General features: G+C 34.1%; 1 protein-coding gene across 9 annotated transcripts; it reads left to right on the forward strand.

The window, feature by feature from the left end:
- Positions 1–97: 97 nt before the first annotated feature.
- Positions 98–19710, forward strand: LOC128181578 (G patch domain-containing protein 8-like). Of its 9 annotated transcripts, XM_052850036.1 has the most exons (9): positions 98–198; positions 978–1047; positions 3332–3421; positions 5714–5851; positions 7225–7341; positions 14446–14516; positions 14878–15009; positions 15109–15173; positions 15258–19710. In XM_052850036.1, exons 5-9 carry the CDS (start codon positions 7236–7238, stop codon positions 18727–18729), a joined length of 3846 nt encoding a protein of 1281 aa, XP_052705996.1. In that variant the 5' UTR covers positions 98–198; positions 978–1047; positions 3332–3421; positions 5714–5851; positions 7225–7235; the 3' UTR covers positions 18730–19710. The 9 variants fall into 9 exon arrangements, with proteins under 9 accessions (XP_052705996.1, XP_052706003.1, XP_052706012.1 ...); XM_052850043.1 differs by lacking the exons at positions 98–198; positions 978–1047; positions 3332–3421 and adding an exon at positions 4455–4869; XM_052850052.1 differs by lacking the exons at positions 98–198; positions 978–1047; positions 3332–3421 and adding an exon at positions 5363–5385.
- The last annotated feature ends 489 nt before the right edge of the window (positions 19711–20199 follow it).

The raw sequence follows: 20199 nt of genomic DNA on the forward strand, positions 1-20199 counted from the left end.
AAATATCTTTTTGATGGGTTGATTTACGAAAAGTTTCTATTTTGTCGAAAATTTGATTATTTTTTCTTATTAAAACTAAAATCGGGATCGAAATTCGGCATGAGGTCAACCAATCAAAATCAAGTAGCCTCAAGGAGATACCAGCAAATATGGCGACTGAAGAAACGTAATCGGGCAGCAGTAACTGCTATTTTCTCGGTAAATTGCCTCATAATTGCTATTCGTAATATTATTTTATGAACCTTTCTTTTAACTGATTGATATATAACACACCTGCACAATGATACAATGCAGAAGATCAAAACTGAAAACATGTCATAACTTTTCGTGTCCGTTCTTGTTCCTACTGACACTAACGGTAAAAATGAATATATATATTTAAATCGTTTGTAGTTTTCAGAATGATACATGCATCACAGAACAATACGTGCAAACGTAGGTTTTCATGGAATTATTAGGGATACAAAGAGGGATTAATAGTCAATGTCTTCATGTGACATAGTGTCCTATACGAATACCATTTTGATAAAAAATAAATAGGCCTAAACCGTAAAGCGTTCTGAAAACAAAGGAGAAAATCAGGAGAATATTGTTTATGTTAATGGACGTAGTGGAAAATAGTAGTACACTTACACTACTGGTGGAATATATTCAGGTTTAATAGATTTGTTATTTGGATTTTGGTTTAATGTTTTCCAGTTTTTTAGGAATTTTATCTTTACCAATTCTCACCAAGTACAATTTCTCGATACCACGTAGATTTGTGTGTTGAATTGCAATGTTTCATTGTAAACATGAGAACTTGTCCTAAGCCAGAAGTGCATGAATTGATGAAAGACAAAATTGATTTCTTAAGTTATGTTAAAATAACTTTCACCATTTCCAAGATTGGTTTGTTTTTCAGTTTTTGCAATGCATATTTTATGTAAGCAATAAACATCATTATATATGCAGAAGTATGTTTCATTTTGTTGTAGAAACTCATTGTCTTGAATATGATTGCGGTTTCAAGAAAATTTCCTACAGCTTGTCATTTACAACTATAAGGTAAATATTAAAGTTGCTCAAAAGAAATGTAAATAGAAAAAGAAGAAAAAATCCTCATCATTGTAATGTGCAGAGTGATTTTTTTAGAATGCATATGCAGGTCTGGATGTATTGTTGTAATGAATATGACCTGAAAGAGAACTTTTTTTCCTGAATATGGAAATTTTAAATTTTACCAAGCTTTCTAAGAACCCAACAAACTTTATTTGTAAACATATTTCATATTTGCTTCTTCAGCATAATAAAATTTAGTAGACAAGGAAACATGTACTCAGTATCAATTATGGAAAAAAATTTGATTAAAATTTAAATACCGGAAGCTAAAATGCTATAGCATTTAAACTGTAAAAATGAATTACATTATGTCTACTGTGTGTCTGTGTTGGTACATGTGTTGCAAAAAAAATCTGACTTGCAGTAAGATGACTGACCTTGAAATTGCCTTTGATTTGCATGTGACATGGTGTAACATGCTCAGATAGACTTGTTGTTGTTGGACAAATCATCTATTTATCATATCATAGGAAAGCGATTCTATAACAATGCAGTAGAAGTGTTTATGAACAGTAAAAAAAAATAACAAAAAAATATGTGAGCTATTTTTATTAAGAAAAAAAATCAAGAGTTTATTTTGCCCGATTTATAAGAGAAATAAACAAATGTTTAAACAAATATTTATAAACATTTTACTGGAACATTCTCACAGAAAGTGTGGTTATAAAGTTCAAGGACATTTTTTTACATTGAAGGTTAAATATCTAATGGTAGTTTAATGTTATTACCGCTAATATATGACCCCCAACTCACCCCTACCCCAATCCAAACCAGAAGTTTTGTTTAATAAACATGTATTTCATGATTTATTTATTTCAGAATAGATCATGTTGTACCAAAAGACACATCAATATTATTTTGATATTTGATAACTTTTTAGAAACTTGTCCTTTTTGGCATGTTAAAGGGTGGAAGGATATAGGCTAAGTAGAATTTTATAACTGATAGATTTCCTGCCATCTGATCTTTGAAGATAATTGAAAAACTAAAAATAATAGATTTACACTGAACATTTCTTTTGTGCAGAATTTCATTTTTCATTGACCCAGGGATTCAATGCATGATGTTCAGATATTTATAGGATTCATTTTAGAATTTGAGGTGTTTTTTCCACAGTTTTAACAAAGTTTCTCAGAGTTCGTTGTAAAGATCACTCTTTAATTCTTTCTCATGTTCAATTAAAAATGTTCACTAAAGCTATTATCAAGTGTCTTTGATTGAGGAAACATGCCCTCAAATTAGAATTGAACTTTTAACATGGATCGTGATGCTGAAGAGCATTTACACAAACATTGCTTTTATTTGAGATGCCAAAGCCCAGCAGCTATTAAAGATAAAATCTTTTAATGGATCTTGGTATTCTTTGCATTCCTGCTGTACACTGAAAAATAAAAAAGATGTCTTTTATCATTTCGAACAGCAGGGTCTTACTTATACAAGTCTGAATTGTACATGTATATAATGGTCACATATTATAAGATCGTGACATTCCATCAAATTGTGAAATGCTTTAATCAATCTATATCACACTTGGTATGATGTACGTAGTTTTGCCAGTTGTTGCACACAATTACGGTAAAATCATACTTCACATATATATATATATATCTATCACCGTCCATAATGAGATTTCCTATGTGAATTCATTTTCTATTAGTCTCATGGTTACCCACACTTTACCGTGCATATTATTCCATATTTATTCCCGAGGCTTAAATATTTTAGATAATTATTTATACATGGTTCAGGCTCTGAAAATGTTGTTACCATGGAAATTTACGAACACTCGCATATGTACCAATTGGTTTCAATGTGAGTTATTGTATGTGATTGCTAAGTATAATGACCAGGTTAGTGTGGTGTATGTACAGGTACATGTTTACATGTGTAGGAACACACACAGACAGGAAACATGGCTAGGGAAAACATCCTGCTTAATGAAAGCAACAGGGAAATGAAACAGGATTCATGACCTATATATCAATCTGTTGAACAAAAGATTGAATTAGATTTAACTGGGGGTTTATATTAAACATATATAAAAACCACTGGTTGTAACCCATTAGCCCTATGATTTCATCAGAATAAAATTTGCATTCAGCTAAGTTATCTGTAAATGTCTTTATGTCCTTCATGTGTGTAAATGAGTGAATGTGATTGAACTTTATGTGCTTAGTGCATATTTTGTACTATGAGAATCATAACAAATGTCCTCCTGCTTTCTTTACAGATCCTATTTTTGAAATAGAGGTTTGTTGATCATTGGAAGTGGATAATATAACAGGAAGTCTGAAAAAGGCACAAAGTTTGAAGAATAAAGGTAACGACTGCTTTTTAGTTCATAGTGAATCTATTGTAATCGGGAAACTGGGTAATGGCTGTTGAGTCACTTAAACACATAGTTCGTGTATAATGATACCCATATCATATTGATTAAAGCTTGCTTAATTGCAACCACTCGTTGTTTAAAGGCTTGCGCAAAAAATATCTTCCAAACTGAAAAGACTTCAACGCACTGTAAGATAAAAACAATGCTTAGATCTTATTGTTCCCTTGACTTTGATTATTAAACTGTATCATTGATATCAATGTTTTTTAATGTAAAGGGTTCTAATTTGTTTCTAATATCAAAAGACATTTAAGCTTTTCTGTGCAAGACTTTAAAAAGCAAGGGCTGTTTTTTGGTAACACAGCAGCATTCTAAAGGTGTATTCTTTGAAGAACTTAAAAAATCAACAGTACTACATGTACTTTATTCCCATTTCCAATTTGAGCAGAAACAGTGATAAGCATAATACATGTTTGCTGAAAAGTTTGTTAAAAGAACAAATTCATCCAGAAAATTGAAATGCTGTGCACTCATCGAGTTGGGTTAATATGCGTTTAAAAACTGCACTGTACAGACTTTCATTGTTGAAGTATGTATCAAAGGCTGTGCATCAAGGTGGTGAAATTAGATTTGCTGATAACTGGTGTATATACATGCTACAATAAAACAGAAATGCTATAAAAGATTGATTAAGGTTTTGGGTATCAATTTGGAACATTTATCACATTCAATGAATAATAAATGGAAAGATTTGGAAAGGCAAAGGATCGTGAAACTTTACCCTTGATGCAACTTAAGCTCAAATAGACCATTAAATATGTACAACATTGTCCAAGTTTGAACGGGGAAATCATATTACTTGGAAATCAATAGTATTGACTTTACTTTGTTATTTCATGCTTTGTGAGACCACAATGTGAAATATTAGATACAAACACAGATGGTGGCAGTCTATTGTCTTCTTCCCTGCTTGGCTGACTCCTGATGAAAATGCTGCTATCCTTCATGAACTCTACTCTCTGTAACTGTATTGACTTTTGAGTGTACAAGGGGATTCCATTTGTATTGAGCAGATTTGATAGACTTTGGACTTGACTTGCAAGTCTTGTTAGTGAAGGTTTTCTCTTTGTATAACAAACATGTTCTGTTGGTGGTACTGATTGACTGTGTATCGTCTTTCATGGTTTGTGTTTAATCAATAATTAACTTATGACAGCGCTAATTAGAGAGTATGTAATTAATACAGTTGGGAGGTGTAGCTGCTTTGTAGCTGTAGTATTGTTGTCAGTTAGCCAAACAGACAAAGGGGGTCTATAGATAACCTCCACAGCAAGTGTGTATGTAGACAGTGTCTGCAAGAATAAGTTTTCAGTCGGATATATATTGATATGTGCAGTGATCAAAGCGTGTTATTTTCCACACATCAGCTAACAATACAGGTCAGTTCTATTGTTGTTGTCGGTATATAATCTTGAGATGGATATTTAGAAACCCTGAGTTTACCTTGGATTTAAAGTGTTAGACTTAGCATGTTGGTATATGTTCAATCATCACATGTTTACACAAGGGGGCTACAATGCATATTTAACCATTAGCTTGAATACATTAAAATAAACACACACAAGTGCAATATATTAAATAGGGGCATTGTGCAGGTTGATACTTGTAGTGCACCTATGTTTATTTTACAACACTGTGCCTCAAGTGTGTGATAAGATGTATAATGCGGTAAAGTAGAGAAAATAGTCCGACTTTTTTTAATAATGTTTGAAAAGTAAATATGGCCACTGCCGATAGATAGGATTTAAAGTAATGTAAATAGATAACTATAGTCTACATAGGACTGGGGCTTTGTTGTCTTACCCTGCAATCAGGAAAGAGCTTTGCCTGGCCTTTTCCTTCTCCCTCTAACAGCTACAGGGAACTATTATTACATATTTATGTCCTAGTGCAAGGTAATGCCAGCAGTGTTTCGTGATCACTGTCATATTGATAATACCCTTTTAAAGATTGACGGTTGTCTTTTGCCTCACTGCCATATAATCAAGACTGTTCATATTTTCCTTGCTTGCAATGGAGTAGTTTGGTGACTTGCATGTAATAGCTGATGTCGTTTTTTTAGCAGAGAGAAGCCATTAAAACTTTTCTGTTTTAAAAATCAATCTATACTTCCTGCATTGAAGCACCAGGGAAAGGTCTCCGAAACGAAAACATAAATGTGCACTAAGTCTGAGGACTTTGACCATCGTTGACATTTTGATAAGGTTTTCAATTTTACAACAGGTGTTTGTGATCAGGGGACTGCTACAGAGACAAACAGGCCTAGGATTTTAAGCTTAAGACAAACCAGTGGAGGGGATCTAGTGTCTAACAGAAGATTGGGGTGGCATTGATGCCAGCCTCTCCATTATATACCACCAGGTACAACTCTATTTTTTTAAATCATTGAAATTCTTCCTGCTTGTAATGATAAAATTCATATGATGTATGCTTGTGGAATTTACAAATATATTAGCAAGTCTGTAGGAAGAAATTTACTTTGGTAGATCACAATTTGTTCCTTGTGTTTGAAAAGCTATCCAGGTAAGAAAGTTGCACTGAGTGTGAACTCCATAGGGGGGAATATTTCATTCAAAACTGCAGTTCTAAATGTTCAGGCAAGCGCATGCATGAGAAAAATGAAAACGGAGAAGGAAAGTTTGTTAATCCAGATAATGAATCCATTATCCAGGGGCCTTTAAGGCAGACTGGATTTCATGTAGAATTGATTGAAAATGAAGAAGAAAATTAAAGATAATTTGATGTGTAAAAGAAATCAGTTTAGTATAGGGAATTTTCAGTATGGCCAGGTAAAGGATTCTGACTTTTGCAGTTATTATTAAGTGAATTAATTCTGGGGGAAATTGCCTCTCCAGCTGTGTATGATTTTGTGAACAGTTGCTATGTCTCTCTGTTGTGTGATAAAGATAACATCAGATGTATTTGAAATTTTGTAGGTAGGTGCTTGATTTATTAGATTGAAGTATTCAGTGCAATTTTTAAAGCATATAATAAAGATGTTGGATAAGTAAATTTGTAATGTCTGAAGAATTTGATACATGTTTGTTTTGATTTTCAGGTGGAATTGAAAAGTAATTTTTTCTTTGATTTAATTGGTGTGAATATATATTTACTATGAGGGACAATTTTGTAATTTGCTATGTATATATTTAGATATCTGCTTACATCTAAGTGTTGTGCTTAACGATCAAAGATTGAACATTAAAGCAAGGATGTACCTTATAATGGAATGATTAATACATGTACTAGAATGCATTTCCCTATTGTATTATAAAGATTCAGATGTCAAAAACCTCAGTGCAATTTATTGACTGACTAAAGTGTGGAGATTGCATTACTTCTATTTCACAAATCATTAAGTCATGTCTTGGTGTTTTTCATCCATCTGTCCTGGTTCATTTGCACTCATTCTCATGGGATATTCCCAACAAACCACCAATCATTTACACTGTGTTTGGAGCAGTGGAAGAAACTGCTAATGTGTCAGAATTGAAATTATTTACCATACATTTTCTTCGCTAGCTGTAAGTCTTTGGGGATTATTAAGATTGTCATCTTGAATATTGATAAAAACTTTGAAACAACAAATTTTTCATCTTTTTCCTCTTGCATTTGATGAAGGCTTTAAAAACATCAATTTTTTCTTCACTCACAAGAAAGCATTTAAGCATTTATCACTATTTGGTTCTAGATGCATATGTTATTCTAATAGAATTTTCTTTATATTTTTCCAGGACTTAAGTTAATGAAAACCAGGGCAACCATGAAGTCCATGGTGACACGGCCAGTGAATCCTCAGGCCAACAATGCAGAGGTGAACAAATCAGGGGAAGGAACTGTGAAAGGAGCAGGTAATGAGTTACATCCCTTTGTCGACTGTTTTGCTTTATTAGGCCTAAAAGGCTGGGAATCAACTTGACTGGACTGTCTGATTATTTCCTCTCTCTTTCCTGTGGTGGCCAATTTGAATGATTGACAATGGAGCAATCTCTCACCTTGCGGGATTCATTTGCAGTTAATGACATGGGTAAGATTGGCATCATAATATTGATCGTCCTACTTTTGAATCTTGCTTTTGAATCAAGTTTGTCTGCAACCTGCTGAAGAAAGAGAGATTGCTCCTGACTGCAGTCCTAATCAAATTAGCCATCACCAGGAGAGGGAGAAAGAGACAGTTCAGACATTCAGGGACTTTTTTGTTATTTAATTCAAAAGATTTATATGAATGGTTTGTATGGAGTTCAATTTCAGATGAGGGCACATTAGGTATGGTTCTTTGATGCATTTAAACAGAGAAATGATATGTGTAGTAGTTAGGAAAGGATTCATTTTCTCTGTTTAAAAGACATGCATTTGACAGTTTCTCTGCTTATTATTATGTACATAATCCAAATGAGATCAAACTCTAACATGACTTCATTATACCTACACTGTAGAGTCGTTTGATCCAGGATGAGTAAGTACCAGAATATATAGGTTTCACCCAGATGATATTTGCAACCAAGACACTTTTTCATCGACTGTTAAAACGCCATATATGCAGACATTTTCAGGGGTTTTGATTAAACCGTTTTCTTGGGGTCTTCCTTGGTTTTTTGTTGGTTGCTCAACAGAAATGTGTTTTTACCTTTTTCATTCACTTTTTTGCTTTTTTCATCTTAATTCACCTCTATGCACCAGTAACTATAGATAAAACTAGAAGACTTGTTCTCATCACTTTATTGTGATGATAGTATTTTGTAAATGGAACTGTTCCCTGGTCAGTATAAAAGGTTTGATGTTGCATGCTTTTGTTACTATAATTATTCAGTTTTTCAAATTAAAAAAAAAACATTGTAAACAAGTTTTAGTTGAAATGTAAAGTCATGATGTAAAAATATCTTTCTAGTATCATATTTTATTTATGAAAACGATATATTTTTTATAAAAGAAAAACAAAGTGTAATTTTTTAATTTTTTTATTAACAGAATTTTATTGCTCATATGATTTAATTTTCAGTTAAGATTATATTTGGATTATTGAGGATACAGGTAAACAACATTTAACAAAATTTACTTACTTAAAGTTCACAGTAATTCAGAAAATAGACTAAACATTTGGGGAGTCTTTATATTCATACAAAGAACTACTTTTAAAAAGGGTTATAAGGTCTGGGAATAATTGAGAAGATTTAAGTTTATTTTGATTTAAAAGGAATGGTTTTTAAAAAAAAGGGGGAAAGAATTTTTTTCACAGAAACTTAACAATACAAACCATAGACTAGAAAATACCTACAAACTTTGTATATCATGTATACTATATGGTAGCCACTCATATCAGAGTTTCTAATCTGTGCCATATTTGTCTGCATTCAAGGTCGGTGATATTCTTAGCACCTTCCAGGTATAGTATGTTCTCCTCACAATATTGCCTTTTTGTATTATACAAATTACCAAAGCTGAAACAACATTGAGTATTCCATTAAAATATACATATATATTATATACTGCGTGCCTTTGGTTTGTAGTACAAGAACTCTTTTACTTATTGTACAGTTGTTTATTTTTACTGACGAGTGTGGAAGATGTTTTTATGTTTTTAATACTAAAAAAAAAATTTCTTGTGTTCCATATCTCATTTCTCGTTAACTGAGTCAAGATCTTTCAGGAAATTGATATTCATTTATGAGCAGAGCTAAAGTATAAGTTAATGTTATAGAAAAGAAAATGGTGAAAAGAAAAAAAAATTCTCTCCATACTTGTGAAATTCTGATAGATTTAGTCATTATATATATATGCAAAGGTAGCAATTTGTTCTACATGTACATTTATAACAACAAACTTGCCTTGGGAAAATTTCTAATTCCTGACACTGATAATATTGGGAGGATACTGTCTCTGTAAGTTTGTATTCGTGTAGTGCCGCCCCTTTGTGGAAGAGAACGGCTGCATGGGTAATTGGGATCTGTGATACGTGCTAGCATGCTGCATTGTTTCAATGATAATTTACAGGCTCCTAAGCGTCATGCACTCTGTTGAGCAATCAACCGAGACTTTGTCAACTCTTTGTTTACATATATGGCAACTGTTGATGTTCAAGTTGATTTTATGGTTATTTTTTTCTTTCCTTTTTTTTTTTTACTTAATAAAGAATTTGAATTTGAAGGGAAACTGGATTGCAGATATCATGGGTGTTTCTGTGTAACAATGAGTATATATATTACAGAGTAACGATTGTTACAGTATGGTTTTTATTCCAATTAAAAGAGGAACTTATATTTTTCATTTTCACTGTATGTTTTTAGGGAAATCCAGCAAATAATTGCTTTCCAATGCTCCAACATAAACACATGTTCAAATTGTTTTCGTGTAATTCATGATATGTTTCACATGCTTTTAATTTTAATAAAAAAAAAAAGAAATCTATATGTACGAAACCTTGTTGAATGATTGAATGATGCAATAACAATGTGACCTATTTTGTGCCGAGTTTACAGATAAATTTGATTGGTAAATCATTTGTTTGTCTTCTTTATATGTGATACCCTTAACTAGGCCAGACTTAGAGTACACAGGTCAGCTCTTAACATCTTCACGTCAAAGTGTTTATATTTCTAACACCCAAACATCTTTTTTCTGCTCTCTTATAATCTCTGCTAGTTGTCTTATGTGCGTGCGCCGGTTTTGGTCGTTGTCTATTTAGTTGTCTTTTTTTTTTTTTTGTTAATTGTCCTTTTTACATATATATTATATATATCTATATATGTTTGTATATCATGACTTCATCGACTGTAAAATACAGGTACATACTTGCATTTTAAAATTTTACCTAAAAAAAAAAAAAACTACGGTTAAACACCTCTTCTTAAGTACCAGTATCTAGAATTCGTACATATCTTCCCTCCTGGTTATGTCATGTGACAAACACCAATACACAACAGGAAAATTTGATAAAGTTTACCGGGATCTAGAAAATTCATAAATGTTTCCTATACCATACTAGTGTTGGTGTTTAGTGCTTTGACATAGTATAGATAGAACTAATCCATGTGTATGACCACTTAACTCTTCAGGTGTGCATTTTCAAATGTGTAACCATCACCTTGGCTTTTGTTTTATGCTTGCAAAGAGCACTATTTGACCGAATGAGTACACATAATATTTTTATCCCCATAATGTCACTTCTCTATCTAGACTATATTGATAAGAAATAGCAAGTCTAATCACAAATCTTTACATATTAATCACAAAACAGATTTACAATGTATGTTTTTTCCTTGTGTTTTGGAATGCCTTTCTTGCCCTTGCATTGAAACTTCAAAAAATGTATATATAAGAAGCATATATAAGAAGCACAAAGGAGCTCTTAGATATCATTTGACAATAGACAGATTCTTGTGGGGAAAATATGAATGTTTGCTTATAATGCCAATATTGACTAGATATTGATAAACAGACAAGCTATTCATGCTTTTTACATTATATATGTAAATATTAACGAGATATGGCACTGTGCTCCAAGATACAGAGATATAATGCAGAAACTTATGGGCTCATGAATAAATGTCAATCATTTTCTCTTTTTCCACATAGATATCGCCCAATATTTCTTGATGTTTTGTGGGTAAAAACAGTGTACAAGCAGTATTATTTTGGTAGCTAGAAGACTCTTAACATTGAATCAATTTTACTAACAGTGTGGGTTTGGTCATCCTATATTAAACTTCCGTAATTACAATTATTTAACTCTCTCTTTCATTCAAAGATATAGAAGCACTATGCAAAGAAAAAAAAACCTGTAGGCTTCTTGTACAGAATCACAGAAAATTAGATTTTAAAAAGGAAAGTCTGTAATTCTCCTTGGAGTTTGCTTTTTGACACAATACCTATATACTCCCCCCACGTTTGTTTGCATGTTTATTGTAAGGTGGATTGAGAGTAGTGAACTTGCATTGATTTTTCAAGTAAATAATTTAAATATATCAACTTAAGAAACTCTCTCGCAAAGAAGCAATTTTCTTTTAATTAGAAAAGAAGTTTTTTTTCTCTGTCAATTTGAATATTTCTCCAATTGATATGTGAAATCATTGTGTAATGTACTTAATGTATATAAAAATCCAGTGACTATATACCAAGTGTTTTGTTATAAACAGGGGGAATTAACTCCTGCTCACTGTGGGTAAAATGCACTGTTCTGTTGTTGCTTCTTTCAGCATGCTGGTGTTCATTAAGTGGAGAGACATATATTTACCAGTACATATAGCCTCGCTTCTTACCATCTGCTTGATCATTTCATTTCATAGAGAATAAATGTGGAAGCAAAATGCAGTGATGTTATATTTCTAGTTTTGTTGTGTATGATCAGTGTTAACAATTTTGAAAATCAGTTAAAATGGTCAAAGGCTGCATTGAAATTCATTTAAAAAAAAAAAATTGATACTGTAAACATACTGTAAACTTACTGTAAACATACTGTAAACTTTACATGGATGTTTGATAAGGCATACTTAGTATTTACTACTAACTGGACATATCGGCACAATACAGAACATTTCCATAGTTGCAACACTTGACACTAAAGCTTTGCTTAGCAAGGTTGCTCAGTCTATATACATACAACAGTATTCCATGTAGACAACTAATGCTTGGTGTTTCAAAATCAAGGTCCTCTTGATCAAAGCTGCAGTGGTTTTTCAATAATTTGACAATCTTCTCTGCTGGGATTTTGTTTGTTCAATTTCACATGTAAAGTAAATATTAAAATGACTGTTTTTCATAGTTGAGAGAATTTACAGAAAACACTTGATCATTTTATGTGTACTAATTTGAGCTTGCATATTGTTTATGGCATATTGTACTGGGTAGACTGTATATAAAAGTATAGTGCATGAAGAGATTGACAAAAATAACCTTGTATTATACTATACCCAGTTCAAGTTTCCTTGGCCATGTACGTTGGCCGTGTGTGTTTAGTTCTTTTCTGTCTTTTTTTATAACAAAAAAAAAAAATGCATGCTTAAATCAGGTGAAATCTTTTGGTTGTTTTATTTTCCTTTCATTTTATACCTAGTTTTAGACTTTGTATTTTATATCTACATAATTTACTCACAATGAATCATTTATTAATTCTAATCAAAGGAATTCTTGTGTGTGCGCTCTCCATTATAAAATGCAAACGTTATGAAGCATTTCACCATTCCTAAAATGACTAGAGATTTGAATTAACATAGTTATGGCTTTCTTACACTGTATTTTAGTTCACAGAATGATATTATATTAAAAAAAAAAAATAATCATCTCAGGATGCCTGAGAGGTGTGCACATAAACTGCTTAGATAATTGTGTTGGTTAATTTAAAGTAAAGGAAAATGATATTCTATGAACATGTTTTAAGCAAAGATAAAGAATTTTGATGTTCCAACTCAAGTTTTAAAGCTATATATTTTTTTTTTGCATTGGGGAATAATTAGTTTGATATTGTTTGTTAATTTTTCCAGTGGACATTTTTAATGACAGGGAAGTGGTAAACTTTGCCTTTACAAGTTTTCTCTCTCTTTGATATTTCATAATGTAACTTTATAGACATTGTAATATGTTGTTGGTAAAATTACAGGACTTGCTCTGCATAGTTTTATTTTTTTTTTTTTATTCTTAGCAAAATGAAATTATGAATTTAAAATGAATATAAAGTATAAGATTAAAGCTCTCAGCTGAATGATGATCTTCTCTCTCTCTATAAGTTGATGTCAATTCTGCCTGTATTTTGCTAGACTGATTTATTTTGTTAACAGGATACCGAGCTTTTGTGTATGTAGTGGTGTTCTTCTGTTTCATACACTTGTCTCTCTGCATTCATATAAGATCCACTCCCTCCTTCTCAGAGCGAATCTTAAAGCATAATGCCACAAGTTTTTACAAAGATAAAACTTTCCATTCCATCATAAAACTTTGGAATTATTTCATGGCCAATTTGCATCGTCTGCTCTGATAAGGAAGGTGGATCTATTAAATTTGTTACTTCCCAAACCAACCCTGTCCAATGAAGCATGTTTGGTTCCACTTGACAAGTGAGCTCAGGCAGGTTTTAACACCTTGTTGCTGGGAACTTGAAACATGTTTCACACATTGTTCACTTACAATCTTCTTGGTGATCCACTGGACTGAAAAATACCAGTCAAGTTTAATTTAATAGGATTTTGAGTTGATTATGCATGGCTTAAAGAATGATATTTAAAGGTTTCAAGTAGAACTTATTATCTCATGAAATGGTCCAGTGCCTCACCATGAATTTAACTGGTATTCATATCTGCTTGTGACATGTCATTAAATGTAATCAAGAGAGGTCCACAGATTTGGATTTTGTTTGTTATACTTGGCCTACTAATTTCCCCTTTGTTTGAAGTAGTGGCTTATATATGGGAGATCTTGAATCTGCATGAATGTAGGGCATCATCTAGGCGTAATTTACAACAAAATCTTGCCAATTCTTTCTCACCAGAAAAAAAATAAGTACATGACATATCTGTAATGTGAACAGTTAATATGAATTATCTACATCTTTTAGTTTCTTATGAAATTCAAAACTGTTGAAAAAGATGTTGGCAAGTGTGTATGTTTCTATTTTAACACCATTTTCAAATCTGTCACAATTTGGCATTATTGGCTTTCGGTGGTAACCCTGGTTATGGATTTGTAGCCAAAAAAATCAGATAATAACTATCTGTGTTTTAATTTTTTTTCTTCACGAAGGTAACACTCCACCGATGTATATATATGTATATATAAACTGTATTCCTATTCCTTTCCTGTTTGAAATTTAAAAAAGAGTTTTTTTGATGTATTTAGATGATAGTTGCTGTGTAGTACCTCCTGCCTGCATTATAGGGTTGCTATTTTATATACCAACCGTATTATTTACCTAGACCAGGAAATGTTTTTAACAGATTTTAACTGCTTTGATTTCTATCTATTGATAGGAAAAACTGATGTGAAAGGCAAGATAGCAATCAAGAGTGAAGCAGTGGTCCAAAATGCTCCTGTGAAAGAGGTGAGTTCCACGTAATGGTTATCACGCAAATGTCATCATTATGTGGTGATAGTGAAAATTGAATCTTGTAATAGTGAACCTGGGAATTTTGTTTGAATACCAATAATTTTGGTGATCAGGCGATAAACAGGAAAAGAACTAGCTCATGCAAAAATGTGCAATTCCTTTGGGAAATCAATATAAGTCAGTGCTTTATGATTTTAAGTTGTAAATTAAAAAGTCAGTGCACAGTGTTATACATGTATCCAGGAAAACCATTCAATTTTTCGATGGGTTTTCCTTTAAGGTTTTGTAATATACTTTTTTTTAAAAATCAAACACTATTGTACACAGATTAATTTGAACTTGTTTCACTTGATAGGAAAAACGCAGGCGGATCACAGTCGGCAGATTGGATGTGAACAAACCTGTGGAGAAGGCAGATTCCTCAAAGAACAGTGGTGGAAACTCGCCCATATTTGATGTGCCACAACCCCTGATTCGTGGCCCTAAGGTATGTTAAATGGTTTAAACAAGATGTATTTAAATTGTGAAAAAAATTAGTGATTTAAAGCTTAATTTCTAAGATATTACTATTTGTTTTGTTTTGTAGGAGAAATGTGATGGGGTAAAGAAGAAGGAGGAAAACCACACAGAGGCTGAAGATGATGCTGAAAAGTAGGTTTAAATAATTAAACTAATTTAAGAATGGTTAAATGTAAAATTTACAGAAAAAATGACACAACTTTTGATGTTTTGTAGGGAAAAGAATTCGTCAGTGTCTTTTTCCTTCAAAAAGACAGGAAACAAAGTTGGATCCTCGGCAGCTTTTCCAGAAGAGAAAGAAGAGGAGGAGGACAACAGTGGAGAAGACAAGAACCATGTGGAGTCTCCACCTGCTACAGAACACCCTAAAACAGAGGAGGAAGCAGCCACACCCAAACCAGAGATCAAGGATGGCTATCTGAAGGTGATAAGCAGAGATGAAATCACAGAGCTCAAGTGGCCTGCAGAAATGGTGAAGACAACCACTACTGAACCACAGATTTATTACAGCTGTGATCCTCTTGTATTTGACTTTTGCGATTTATTGTCAGAAAAACCAGCAAAGATGGAGAAGTTCAAGAGTAATATATCTGCTTTACATACTAGTAAAATTGAAATGGAGGTGAACGAGAAAGGTGATGGAGAGAAAACTGAAGTTGAAAATCATGAAGAACAGGAGACAGATGTTAAGGAGGAGTCGTCAAGACGAAGTCGTAGCAAGCACAAGAAAAAGCGTAAAAAGAAAAAGAGTAAACATCGTAATGAATCCAAAGAAAAGGTTTACAATGGAGAAGAAAAAGAATCCACAAATAGAGAGGATGGAAAGAAGTCCAAGAAGAAAAAGAAAAGAAAGAAGAAACATAAGAGTTCAAAAGACGACCTGGAGAAATCGGAAGAAAAGAGCAAGACTGTGAAAGTAGAGGAGGAAGCAGAAACAAATGACAAAGGGCATGACTCTGAGGCTGAAGTGGGGGATATAGAAGACAGTATTGATTCTGATGGAGAAGACAGCAAAAGTAAAAAGTCCAAACAGAAAAAGAGAAAGAAAAGCAAGAAATCAAAGAAGAAGAAAAAGAAGACGCATCATGATGATGAAGGGAGTAGGAAAGGAAAGGAGAAGAAAGAGAAAGAAGAGAGTGGTTCATCAGATGAGGAGAAGAAAACAGAGGTTGAAAAGCCAAGGAAGTCAAAGCGTAAAGGGAGTGCTAAGCCAAACAGTAGTGATGAAGAAATTACTGACAAGAAGACTGTTCAAGATATTCAAAAACAGCAGCCTAAAAATGACAAAAAGCGCAAGCATGATCCAGAGGAAACTATGCCTGTTGAATCCCCTGTGAAAAACAGGAAGCAGTCTCCATTGGAAAAAAATAATAACACACCACCTGCTGCTAAAGATTTGGCTGTAGCAAAGAAGGTTAAGAAAGATGGAGGCAGCGGGTCTGAAAGGAAAAGTGTTTCTTCACGAAGGAAGCGTCAGACCAGTGAGTCCAGTTCCAATGCAACTCCTGTGATTGCAAAGAAACAAAAAGTAACTCCAAAACAAGCCCCTGAACATGGCCCCATAACAGAGGATACTTGGAGCAAAATGGAGAACATGTTTGAAGCGAAATTACCAACCAATCCGAAGTCAAAGTGGGATACTAGTGAAAGTGAGACAGAACAACATGAAAAAACAACAGTAAAAGAAAAGAAAACTGTACCAAAACCTGTGCATAAAACTGCATTGAAACAAACTTTGCATAATAGTATTAAAGAGACAGTGATAAAAGAAAAGAAATCCAGTAAAAAAGAGAAGAAAAAGAGATCTAGAAGCAGATACTCCAGCATGGATTCCCGCAGCAGATCAAGAAGTCATAGTTGGTCAAGCAGAAGTCACAGATCGTCATCTGGAAGTTACTCCAGATCTAGAAGTAGGAGCAGACGGTCATACAGCTCATCCTCCTATGACTCCAGACATTCTAGATCCTACTCCAGGTCACGAACAAGATCCAGATCCAGACGGAGGCATCATTCGAGTTCATCATACAGCAGTTACTCTGATTACAGCAGATCCAGATCTCGATCTTCCAGGTCATATTCTAGTTCCCGTTCAAGATCCAGGTCCTACAGGTCTTACACAAGGAGTAGGAGTTTCAGTTACTCAAGATCTAGGTCAAGGTCATACAGGCGGTCACGGTCTAGACATCGTTCTCGCTCTTACAGTCGCTCATCTCGTCATTCCCATTCTTCAGACACTGAAAGTCCCAAAAAGCATTACAGAATACGCAGTAGTGACATTGAGAAGGCCAAACAAGAGGATCCACTTGATATTCCCTTACCAAACTTCAATGATGATGAAAAATCAGCCGAAAACTTGGTCAAAAAGATCAAGGACAAGAAGCAACAGAATTCAGAGTTGGTCAAAAAAGGGATTGAAGCTAGCAAACAAGCAGAAAAAGATAACAAGAATATTCCAGAGGGCACTGACTTCAATGATATTCCTCTACCTGCTGCAGAGACAACTAAAACGTCTACAGCTCAATCAAACCCTCCACCCCCACCCCCATCTCAACAACAGGAGATTGGACCTTATGGTATGCCTGTTCCTCAGTATGGAATGCATTATGGGCCTCATGATAGAATGTCTGGACCAATGCATCCAGGCATGAGGTATCCACCACCTCATGATATGAGGTATGGGCATCCCCGCATGGGTCCCATGGGTCCTTATGGACCCAGACGACCACCACATCATGACATGAGGTATGGGCCACCAAGGATGGGCCCAATGCATGATGGCTACCATGGACCACGTTATCCTCATATGAGACCTCCACCAGGCTATGGACATCCCCCACTTCCACCTCCAAAGTCCTCTACACCTCCTCCCCCTGAACCTCCAAAAGAAGAGGAGAAACCTGTTGAAGAAATTGCTCCAAATCCGTCCATTGTTATACCTCCTGAGCAAGCAGAACAGTACAAGCGTCTTCAGGAACAGGCTCAGAAGCATGCCAACAAACAGATGAGGAGGCAGAAGAAACTAGAGGCTGGTGAACCTTTCAGCGAGTCTTCAGAGTCAGAGGAAGAAGAGCCCAAGAAGGAAGAGGAAGAAATAGAAAATGTAGAGGATGCTCTCTCTGATGATCTACAACAAAGTATGGTAGCCATACCATCACCGTCTCTTTCAATTGCTCAACCAACAATTCTTATAGCACAACCACAAATGGCTGGAGTTGGAGGACTATCGTTTTCCCCTCAATTGATTCAAGCTGGGCAGCCACAGCAATTCTTATTACCACAAGGTGTAACCCTGGGACAAAATGCGTTTGGACAAACCATTGCCATCTCCCAAGCATCTGGTCTTTCTCTATCGCAAGCTGGCCATCCCCTGTTTTCTGGAGCCCCAGTTTTTGCTCATCCGTCACCTACCACCTCGATATCGGCCTTAGCGGCAGCTGCTGCAGCAGGAGCTCAGCCTGCCCACCTACCGACTGGTTTGAGTCACCAGATGTCGCTAGGGGTAGGGGGTGGCTTGCCATTAGGACTGGGTCAACCGACCCTCATCCAGCACCCTCTATTTGCCCAGCAGCAACTCGCTGCACAGCTTCAGGCAGCAACGCCCCAATTTTACTCCGGAGGCCTGCAACATACAGCAGGACCTGTGATTGTGGGGAACCGACTGTTGCTGCCAAGCATAGTGAGACAGTGATAGAGACCTGACAGTGACTGACCCAGTGCCAATTATTTATCATTATTTACAACACAATGTTTTGTGATTTTCATCATTGCTCTAATGTTTCTTTCATTATTTTTTTCAATTATGTATTATGTAAAAATTTTTATGCATTGGACCTGAAGTTGAATGTACCATACCTGACGGAGACAGGTACTTGTTGATAAAGTGTGGATATTTCAATTCATGCCTAGTCAGAAATTTTTATGCAACTTGAATATGATCATACGATATATGAAAATAAGAAGAAAAACCCATTTCATATCAGATTTTTTTTGCGTGTTTTTAAGGGGATATGTTTTGTGTATATCACAACAGTGCTATGTATTTATAGGATGTCTGTAAGTCTTGTTTTAATTTAGAAATCACTGAATGAGTGTACATGAATAACTGCTGAGAAACAAATGTGACAATCCATTGTCAAGTTAATGCTTGGAAACTGCAGATTACATTCTACTTGGCAATTTTATTTAATACACAAGAGTTTGGAAGGAGGTCTGTCTGTATATCATATTTATGTACAGTTACATTGTATGTAAATGTATATCGCATCAGGTTTTAAGAAAACAGATATATTAAAATAGTGTCTTCAATTTTATGAAATATTCAAAAGTTAAATAGATAGAGATCTATGATTGAATTTGTTTAAAATGTATTTGTTTTAAACAATTAATTGATCTAAATTACAATAGACCATTTACTTTCTGCTTTTATATGATGTTATGGGTAGACAGTTTTCAATGCTTGATCAATTGCTTGACAGCTGTAGGAGACTGTTTTTTTTCTGGTATGTGTTCAGTGTGAGATGTATGAATGAGTTTTATTCAGTTCATATTTTAGTGTGGGGAAAATGTGTATGTGGTTAAAAAAAAAAGCTTTCTGATTTGTTAATGCCTTGTTACAACATTGGTGTTGCTCAAAGCAAGAGAAAAATTGAATAAAAATTTATAATTATGATTCTGAGTTGTGTTGATGAGGAAATATTAGAAAAATAATCACCAAGAATTGGTAAATTTTGTTATGAATAGCAGATAATTTTTAGTTCAAGGAAGGAAGTGCAGCAAAAATTATTGCATTTGTAAACTAATCATAAAACCATAATTGATGATATAATGAGTTGACTGGATCCTATTACTGAACTATTTTGGGCTAGTTTCCTCTCCTCAAACATATTGATGGAATCTTCATTGTATTACATCAAAGGACAAATATTTGTGTAGAAACAGTAATTTAATTACAAATACAGTATGATATAGATGGGTTAGAATATTGACTTCCAAACTATTTTTTGGGGAAAAAAAAACAATGTCAAGAGGGAATTTGGATTTCATCTTGCTGTGTATACATTTGCAATATAAAAATTACAGCAATATAAAACTGGAAAATTACTGTATACAAGGCAAATTATCATGCATCCAAAAGATTGACAATTTCTATTCTTTACTA

Source organism: Crassostrea angulata, chromosome 1, assembly GCF_025612915.1.
Source record: "Crassostrea angulata isolate pt1a10 chromosome 1, ASM2561291v2, whole genome shotgun sequence".
NCBI classification, from domain to species: domain Eukaryota; kingdom Metazoa; phylum Mollusca; class Bivalvia; order Ostreida; family Ostreidae; genus Magallana; species Magallana angulata.

Bases quoted from the DNA above. Each gene is read 5' to 3' on its own strand.
- LOC128181578 (XM_052850036.1), top strand. From the start codon at position 7,236: ATGAAAACCAGGGCAACCATGAAGTCCATGGTGACACGGCCAGTGAAT. The intron at 15,010-15,108 runs GTATGTTAAATG...TTTGTTTTGTAG, and splicing joins CCCTGATTCGTGGCCCTAAG to GAGAAATGTGATGGGGTAAA. The intron at 15,174-15,257 runs GTAGGTTTAAAT...GATGTTTTGTAG, and splicing joins GCTGAAGATGATGCTGAAAA to GGAAAAGAATTCGTCAGTGT.